The sequence below is a fragment of the Paroedura picta genome, chromosome 11 (genome assembly GCF_049243985.1).
Source record: "Paroedura picta isolate Pp20150507F chromosome 11, Ppicta_v3.0, whole genome shotgun sequence".
NCBI classification, from domain to species: Eukaryota; Metazoa; Chordata; class Lepidosauria; order Squamata; family Gekkonidae; genus Paroedura; species Paroedura picta.
The window spans coordinates 45,854,618-45,864,131 of NC_135379.1; the positions used below are offsets into that span (position 1 = coordinate 45,854,618).

At 45.5% G+C, this 9,514-nt stretch overlaps 1 protein-coding gene across 3 annotated transcripts in view; it reads left to right on the forward strand.

Moving 5' to 3' along the window:
- PDE1C (phosphodiesterase 1C) overlaps positions 1–4,344 on the forward strand; it is a 292,459-nt gene extending 288,115 nt beyond the window's left edge. The window contains exon 19 of one of the 3 annotated variants that reach the window (XM_077302606.1): positions 1,010–4,344. In XM_077302606.1, the coding sequence (XP_077158721.1) occupies positions 1,010–1,179 (170 nt within the window). In that variant the 3' untranslated portion in view covers positions 1,180–4,344. The remainder of the gene's footprint in view (positions 1–1,009) is intronic. The other 2 variants (XM_077302608.1, XM_077302609.1) reach the window with 2 other exon arrangements.
- The last annotated feature ends 5,170 nt before the right edge of the window (positions 4,345–9,514 follow it).

A 9,514-nucleotide genomic window follows, 5' to 3' on the forward strand; every position in this document is an offset into this window, starting at 1 on the left:
CAAGAACATTATAACAAGAACAACCATTAACATGATAATAGCAGGCATCTCTGTTGCAAAAGGACACATAGGAATACTTAGACTGCCAAGTGGGTTTAATCCTCTTGAGGTTCTCAGGGAGTTCCTCAGAAGTAGTATAAGTCAAGCATCCCAAATCCTTGGGATGCGTTGGTGACAGGTAGAAGGATGGAAATGATAATTCCTGGAATTGATGAAGGAGGGAGTTTGTTTTCGAACTGAAGGTGGCATCTGGGAGGAGAACTTGATGGCAGAGTGGGGATTTTTTTTCCTGAATGACTGTGACCTGTGTTTGTCTGAAGGAGCAGAACAAATTTAGAGCCCAGTGGCACCTTTAAGATCCCCCCACAAACAGAAAGGCATCTTTATTGTAAAACAGGGCTTGAGGGTTCCCTGGGCCATAGGGGAAGGGAAGGTCTCCCCCTCCCGGCTTTCCATTGAAGTGAGAAGCCCTCCTTGCATGGAGGCTGGAGGGCTTGCCTGGGCAAGTGGGAAGGGAAGGCTTACCCCCCTCCCGACAGGACTTCAGGATCCCATTTTAGTATGTGAGGAAAGGGCAGGGTGGCACCAAAACCCTCCCACCCTTCCCTCCAGCTCTAGCTGCACAGTTGGTGCTGGAAATCCCGGCTCCCCCCCCCCCACCTGGCAGTCAGGCAAATTTTAGGAGGGAGGCTCATGAAGTCCTCTGCCGAAGTCCAGTGGCTAAATGGTGGCCACCAGGCTTGGCAGGTCTCTGGGGTGGTCCTGAGTCTGGGTGGCCAATCAGGAGCCTGCAGTCTCTGCCCAGTCTCCGCCCAGGGGGCAGTTTCACAAATATTAAGAGGAGGAAAAGTGCTAAGGATGTTTCTGTCATGACCCATGTGCTTTTCTAAATGGATGTGGGGAGGAGAGTTCATAAGTGTGTTCTGGGCCCTGAAAGGGAGCAGGTGTTCTTTTAAGAGCTTAGATAGATTCTTCTTCCTGACTTGTTTTTGCTCTCCTCTTCCTCTAGCCATCAAGCCTGAAATACGCAGTTCAAAAAAACCCAACAGCCTCTCGAACACCACCTTCCCTCCCTTCCACAAGAAAACCGATGAATACATGGTGAGATATAAGCTGCTTGACCAGAGAGGAAGAATGAAGAAAATTCAAAATATTTCTCAAACCTGGAATAGAAAATAGTCATTTCCAGTCAGTGACGGAAGACATTTGGGAAGATGTTTAAAAAATTCTTTAATATGCTTTGAATTCTAAACAAACTGTGAAATATTCCAAAAGGCAAATATGTAATGCTGGGGAAAAACCAGTGGGAAGGTTCTCTAGATGCATTCACTGTGGTCCACCAAAAATGAACTGGATTCATTTAATGGCTTCAAAACCCATTAACTGTACATCCCAAATTATGCCGCAAGGGGCAATGCCCCTACAGAGCAACCATTTATGTATGCTGATCACCTGACACACCATAGTCATAACCATCTGTACCCCCAGGAGCAACCTTTACCCCCCTGGTGACAACATGGGAACCACTAAGTTGGACATTATGTGAGGATAGGGAGAAGAGAGGCAGAGTTATAATTCCATTCATGTCCAAAGTAGGACCATGGACAGCAGCCCAAGAGACCCAGGGACAGGAAATACAAGCTGAGCGCCAAGAGGGATTCCACACCTTGAAACAAGCCAAGATCAGAGCCATGGAGCCTCTGCATTGTTCAGTGACATAGGCCCGCTGGCCGCTGCTTCTTTCACTACGTATGTGAAGGAGGCAGAAAGTGCTGATGCTAAAAGAAGGTCTTTCAAAATAATAACAGAAAAATGGGTGGCTCTATAGAAGCTCGCAAGAGCCTCTTGTGGCACAGAGTGGTAAGGCAGCAGACATGCAGTCTGAAAGCTCTGCCCATGAGGCTGGGAGTTCAATCCCAGCAGCCGGCTCAAGGTTGACTCAGCCTTCCATCCTTCCGAGGTCAGTAAAATGAGTACCCAGCTTGCTGGGGGGTAAACGGTAATGACTGGGGAAGGCACTGGCAAACCACCCCGTATTGAGTCTGCCATGAAAACGCTAAAGGGCGTCACCCCAAGGGTCAGACATGACCCAGTGCTTGCACAGGGGATACCTTTACCTTTACCTATAGAAGCTTGCAACCGGCAAGAAGAAGTTTTGTCAACTACTGGAAAACCATGGGTTTGTACGATCAATTTTGACTATCCATTACCTGTTGGCAGGGGCTAACAAAATCCAGTTTTACTGAGAGGGTTATTACTTGAGAAAGGTGGGGGTGGGCTGCCTTGTGCACAGAGGGCAAAGTGATCTGTGTTTCTGGGCCACTTGGAACTAGGATTGTGCGATTTGGGAGCCAAAGTGGCCATTTGCTCCTGGCACAGCCAGCGCTGCACCGTGGAGGGGGAGGCACGGGCACTCTAATGCCGGCAGGTGCATGCTTGCCGGTGTGGAGCTCTGCACCAGTGTGTGTGCGTCACCTGGCGCACCCCGCCTCCCCCCTAGCGGCGGAGTGCTGGCAGTGCCCGGCGCGAACAGCCTCTTTGGCAGCCGGATCGTACAACCCTACTTGGAACCTCTTCACCCATAAGCAGTTAATCTCAGAATGCCTAATGTTAGGCAGGAATGGCTGGGAAAACCCTTGGTCTCCCTGACTCCTGTGCCCTGCCCCCTCCCTCCCAGTAAACTAAACAGCCCACCAGTCTGATCTGTCGGAGCTCTTATGCCATCAGACCTTTATTCCCCATTGGAGAGAAAGGCAGGGTATAAACGAAGTAAAATAAATGAATAAATAAAAAGATGACTCCCTGTGGACATTAATAGGAATGATTCTGTTCTGAATGGGAAACAATTCATGTCTGCATCGGGTCCTCCTGTAAGTTGGTTACTTTGTGATGTTTTCTACGTTCCCTTACAAACATTTCCATTTGAAGCAAAATTTTGAAGTTATTCATACAGAGAATGAAGCCTAGAATGGAATGGTAATTCCCTCCTAGTACAAGAAGCTGCACCCGTACAGGGAATCCATTCCTATAGGATGACGAATAACTTATGTCTTGGAAAGTAGTGGAGATGTTACAGGACTCTTGGCCTGAATCAGAAAAGCCCAGAATTTGAATAAAGTCAACATAGATCAGCTAATGCCACACAAAACGGAACCAGCTAAGGAAAGAGAACTGAACACTTTTGTCAGTCAAACTGGATGTCTCAAGATTCCACCAGAAAATGTGCAACTCCTGTGACAGAAATGACAGACTACAACAATAATGGATCCCATAAGGACATTACATTTTATTTTAGGGTGACCGTGTTTTTAAAAAGCAAAAAAACCCCTATGACTAGTTCAAATGTGTCATCCACAGGACAAATCTCATTTTAAATGCCCATCCTATTTAAATTGTAATTGCTACTAACTAGGAATGTTCCTAACAACGGCATCCTCCTTTTTTCTACCCAAAGGAGTCTCAAATCACCTTCCCTTCCTCATCCCACAACTGACACCCAGTGATATAGTTGAAGCTCTGAGTGACTGTACCTCAATCAAGGTCCCCACGTTCCCCCAGCTGGCTGCATGTGGAGGAGTAGGGAATCAAACCCAGCTTTCTAGATTAGAGGCTGCTTTTAACCACTGTATCAAGCTGCTAAAAAGAGGACATCTTAACCCTATTTTAGTTATATCCTACTTTGCCCCCCTCCCGGTGTGGACTCAAAGTGGTTTAGAATGTCTTCCATTTGTTCCCCACCCCCACAACTTTGTGAAGTTAGGACCAGCAAGTAGGACTAGGCCAAGGCCACCCAGTGAGCTTCTGGGTAAGTCTGATCCGGCATTGTGATTGCTACAAGACTTCCTTTTTCTCTTGTCCCTTCAAGGAAAGATACCCACAATTTCCTTTTTCTATTTTATCCTCACCACAAACCTGTGATGTACGGTTCGGCTGGGAAACTGGGCCTAACCCAAGATCACCCACGGAGCTTCATGACTGAGGAAGCACTTGAGTTTGAGTCTCCAAAACTGAGTCCAAAATTTGGGTCTCCAAAACTGTGACTGCTATACAACACTGCCTTGCCTATAATGCACTGACAAGCTATCCTTTTCTGTGGAACGATTCTAATTCTTGGAATTCCCACCCCATCTTTCTTCTGCTGGATAATTTCTGATTCCTTTTTGTCATCCTCGCTTCTTTTACTGAAGGCGTACTAGTTGCTGGAGGAGAGTGCAATTTATCTGTCATAATTTTATAATTTAAAGGCAACATGCCACATGTTGCTTGTAAAGTGCCATTAGATGACGTGCATGAAAAGCTGCATAAAATACATTATATTCTTCCAAATAAGTCTTGGGTATGTGTGTGTGTGTGTACATGTGTGCACGTGTGACCACTTCCATCCCCCCTGAAGTTCAGATTCATGGCTAATACTTAAAAGTACTTTTACTGCCCTTTTCTTGCTCTCAACCTGCTTGCGTGAAAAAATCAGAAAGCAGGGAAAATGGGTTTCCAGCTTCCAACGTTTTACGGCATGTGAGTTGAACCGGTCAACCAAATCCTTAATCACTATTCCACGTTACAATGTGTATATTCTACCTTAGAAAAGCAATGGTGTCATATGAAAATCCAGGGAAATGGTTTATTCTTCTGTAGCCATGCGGTTTCCTGATGCAATGCTGCCATCTGGTGTCTATTTTGAAGCACGGAAGGAAAACTAGTTTTGTACTGGCCCTTTTCTTGTTCAACCAGCAGATAAACGATTGGATCCAGCCTTCTGCATGTGCCTTTGTTTTTTCTGCTATTCTTACTTGGAATAACAGATGACCAAAGAACTTGAAGTCTACAGAATCAGGAGATTTTTGAATGACAAGTTCCCGCAAGACCTGAAATGTATATAGAAACACCACTCCCCCCCCCCCCCGAGAACTTGTATTTTGAGATGTTAATTTTTCCCCATTGGCTCATTTCTCTATGCTTGTGTGATTTTGTATTTTACTTCATTGCTCCACACTTGTTTAAGGTTGAGAGAGTCGGGCATGTGTAGCTTGGAGAAAAGGAGGGCAAGGGGTGATAAGATAGCTGGGTCTAACTACAGTTAGCTATGGAATGCTGAAGAGAAGGCCGGCTTGTTTACTGCAGCTGTAGCCTCTTGTGGCACAGAGTGGTAAGGCAGCAGACATGCTGTCTGAAGCTCTGGCCATGAGGCTGGGAGTTCAATCCCAGCAGCCGGCTCAAGGTTGACTCAGCCTTCCATCCTTCCGAGGTCAGTAAAATGAGTACCCCGCATGTTGGGGGGGGGTAAACGGTAATGACTGGCAAACCACCCCATATTGAGTCTGCCATGAAAACGCTAGAGGGCATCACCCCAAGGGTCAGACATGACTCGGTGCTTGCAGAGGGGATACCTTTACCTTTTAGAGACAGGGACTAGGAGCAATGGGTTCAAATTATGAGTGAGGAGTTTCCACTGCAATATTAGGAAGCATTTTCTGAGGGTGAGGGCTTTTCATAGATGGAATATGCTGCCTCAGAGGGCGATGGAGTCTCTGTTACCCGAATTGAGTGTACACGTGTCCTAGAACACGTGTATTTGAGCTGTGGGGAGATTAGCCAAATTATGCGAGGGGGGGTAACTAGAGTTATAGGATCATTGCCTATGTATACAAGATAGATTACACCTGTAGGAACTCAAGGCAGACACGTAGGTGAATGGTAAAACAGTAAATAGAAGCTTTATTGCAAAGAAAATAATAAAAGCACAGGAATATGGCAAACGCACTACACAAACAGTCGTATAGAGAAGAGAAAGAAGGGTGGAAGAGAAGGCTTGTCCGAAGAACGGAGGGTCAGAGGAAAGCCAGACGAACCAGCGTGGGAGGTTCCAATGGGTCCTGAGTTGGAAAGCACTCAGGGTGGCTGTCTGAAGCCACGGTTTATATGGGGTTTTGGGGAAGGGGCTACATGAGTGACAAGACTCATGTGAGCGCATGACGGAATTTTCCATGGGTAGGGATGTTGGACAGTGCCCTGGCTGGGTATGGAGATGGTTGGAGATGAGCTTAAACAAAGGTATTAATGTGTCTAAGGGGGAGAGCTATCATGTCTCAATGGGTCTAGCAGCTAGAATTTGGGGAAGAGATTTCCCCTTGCAGAGGACCCAAGTGTGAATATGTTGCAAGACAAAGAGGTTTTCCTAGGAGCCCCTGGGCCAACAGGATGGAGCCAGTCCACTTGATCAGCAATACAATGGGGTGGGAGGTAAGATGGAGAGCAAGAGTTGAGCCAGGAGGCACCTGGATTAGGTAGGGGCTGTCATTCTGAACCTAAGGCAGAGAGCAAGATTTCTAAAATGGGGTCTGGCCTGCCTTGGGAAGACTTTAGCAGCGCCATGGCTTTGGCTTAAGCCTAGACTATTGAGGGGTGCCATTGATTTTAGAAGACAGTGTGCCCGTCTGTGAGGCAGGAAGTCCTGCCATACTCAACAACTTCATTGTTGGCAGTTTTTAGGAGGAGATGGGATGAGTATTCTATATTCCAAATGGCAGCAGGAAATCTCCAGGTCTCAAGTGTTTCCCCTGGCTTTGCTATCTGGATGAGGCAAGGATCATTCTAGAGACATATTCATGATTCTAGAGACATATACTACCAACTATGGGATAATACTGACCCAGTAAAAAGTCTGTTATTTCTGGCATTGGATTAGTAATGTCCGAATCTGAAATGAGATCTGCAGGTGGCGTGCTAGCCCTTTCGAATCTCAAAGACAACTATTTATCATAAGGTAGAGTTATATAATATAAACCGCACAACCAAGTTGATACAATGGGTAGACAGACCAATTGGACAATCCCTCTAAATGCAGATATCTAGATTTTCAACCCACTCACCTGCAGCGGAGGAGTTTTCAAAGAGCTCCATCCTATCTCCCTGGAAAGCACAATGCTCATGTTCTTGTGACCATTGGAAATAGTTTGACGGGCTGCACCACAATTGCATTTGGGTCCTGGTATTTCTCTCCATTTAAACAACAGATCTGCATGACCAACAAAGCCTGTTGGTGTTCCGTTAGCTTTATGTGTCAAGTCAAATCCTGCAGGCCTCTCATTGGTGTTTATCAGGTTATGGATATCAGGTGGAACTGATTGTGTCTGTGTTCGCAACCATTCGTTCCATAGATTGAATGTTTGTGATTGCAGGATTTATGCAGACCTTATTGCTGAGTGTCGGGATTTTAGCCTGCATAGACCCACATTAACCTGGTCTTTGAAGATGGCCAGCTCTCTGTTCTCAATGATCTGTCTATATTCACAAAGAAGAGCATCTTTCCTCCAGAGATGCAGGGGAGCCAGAGATGGTTCTCATTGTTGTATTGAGTTGGACACCAGGTTGGTGGACATGGAGGCTGTCAAGCCACTCTGAAGCATCATATTCCACAATACTATACATCAAACCATTAAGTGTTGTAGCAAACACACCCCACATTATACAACATAGTTTTTTTGAGAATCTTGTTTTCCATGCATATTTTCACTGCTACATTGGTAAGCTGGTGCTTATAGCTCAAAGTTCTGTCCAGGGTAATGCCAAGGTACTTAGGTGTATAGTTGTGTGTAACCTGGGTTCTATTAAGGTAGACATTCAGTCCATGGTTGGCAAGATAGTTCTTGAGATGGAAGCAAGAGTATTCTGTTTTTCCTGGACATGGGATAAGCTGCCATTTATAGTAGTAGTTAGTCCAAAAGACCACTTTCTCAATGATTGTCAATATGCAATAGACATGACCCCCAGAAGTTAGGTCTACCATCCATTGAAAAAATGGGGTTGATCCACATTAGACTATCTGAGGAGTTTCTCCTCTCCATCCCTGTTCCTGCACTATATATTGATATTTTCCCAATATTACCGTATATACTCGCATATAAGCCGACCCACATATAAGCTGAGGCACCTAATTTTACCTCAAAATCTGGGCAAATTTATTGGCTCCCATATAGGCCGTGGGTGGGAAATGCAGCAGCTACTGGTAAGTCTATAAGTGATTAATACATGCTCCCATTCAGCCTCCCCCCCTTCCTCTCTTGATGCCAGACACCCTGTGAGAGCTCTGACAGAACTGCTCTGTGAGAACAGCTTTGACAGGAGAAGCAAACAGTGCCCCCCAGGCCAGCAAGCCAGAGCAGAACAATAGTACTCGAATTTGGCAACCTACTACAACAAGTACAACAGCTACCAAACTGGGAGAATGGACTACTCTAACAACAGCTACAGTGCCCCCCCCCTGAACAAAACACTGAAATAAGGAACTGTAAAACTGAACACTGAAAGAAAGAACTGTAAAAATAAACTTTTAAAAGAAATGCAACCCCAAGAAGAAAAGGCAAACAATGCTGCCCCTCAGATAAAAGACGAAAGAAACACAAGGAGAAACTCCCAAAGCACCCCTAAAACCCACCCCACCCACTGAAACCAAAAGAATATCTCAGCTTTCAAGACTTTTGCAGAAGGCAATGCTATGTTTGGCTAGCTGGGAGCAGGCTGTTATTTCAATTACCCGCATATAAGCCGAGGAGGGCTTTTTCAGTGTTAAAACTATGCTTATACACAAGTATATACGGTAATTAAAACAGAAATGTAACTGACACAACTTTCTGATGTTATAGCAGTAGTTTTCAACCAGGGGGTCAGGACCCCTTTGGGGGTGGAATGATTTTTTCACAGGGGTCGCAGCAGGGCAAGCAGCTTGGCCGGGGGGGGGGGTGCTGCTACTGTTGCAGCTCCTCCTGCAGGCACCTGCGCTCAGCCACCAGTTGCTTCAGCAGCGCCTCCAGTGTGGTGCAGCCTCAGGCTCCTTGTGTGGTAGATTGAGATAGAGCGTTCGTCTGTCTGGAGCAGCAGAAAAGAGCGAGATCAGCATGGTGTCAGAACTGAACTCAGAAATCCCAGAAAAAACCCAATTTATATACAATCATGAACAATGGATCTTCACGCCATTGGTCAGTTTCGGTTTAATTTCTGCGAAAGAACCCTTGCATGCTTTTATGGTTGGGGGTCACCACAACATGAGGAACTATATTAAAGGGTTGCGGCATTAGGAAGGCTGAGAACCACTGCATTATAGGAATACTCCCGATATTTAAGGAAAACAATAACTTCTTGACTTTCCCAAAAGGAATTAAAATGACGCTTTGAAGTGCATACCCTAGGTGCATGCTGTACTCTCTGACCCTCCCTTTAAAATGTTCAAAGGTCCCACCATATTCACCTTTTTCCTCTGTGCTGAGCTCAAATCTGCAGCTTGCCAAAAGACTCATCTTAAGTGGAGATCCTGTGACTGCATTTCATTACATCCAGATCATTGCCCTATCCTACTGAGTTGACCTAGGTTCATTGTTTCTTTATTTGTACATCTGTTAGCATCAGTCTACTGCATAAACTAGCAAAGTGTTGTGTGTTTTTTTTAGTGATCTGCTGGTTGTATATCTGGGTTTTTTTTCCTGCTGAGGCACCCCAAAAGAATAACAAGCAATTATAC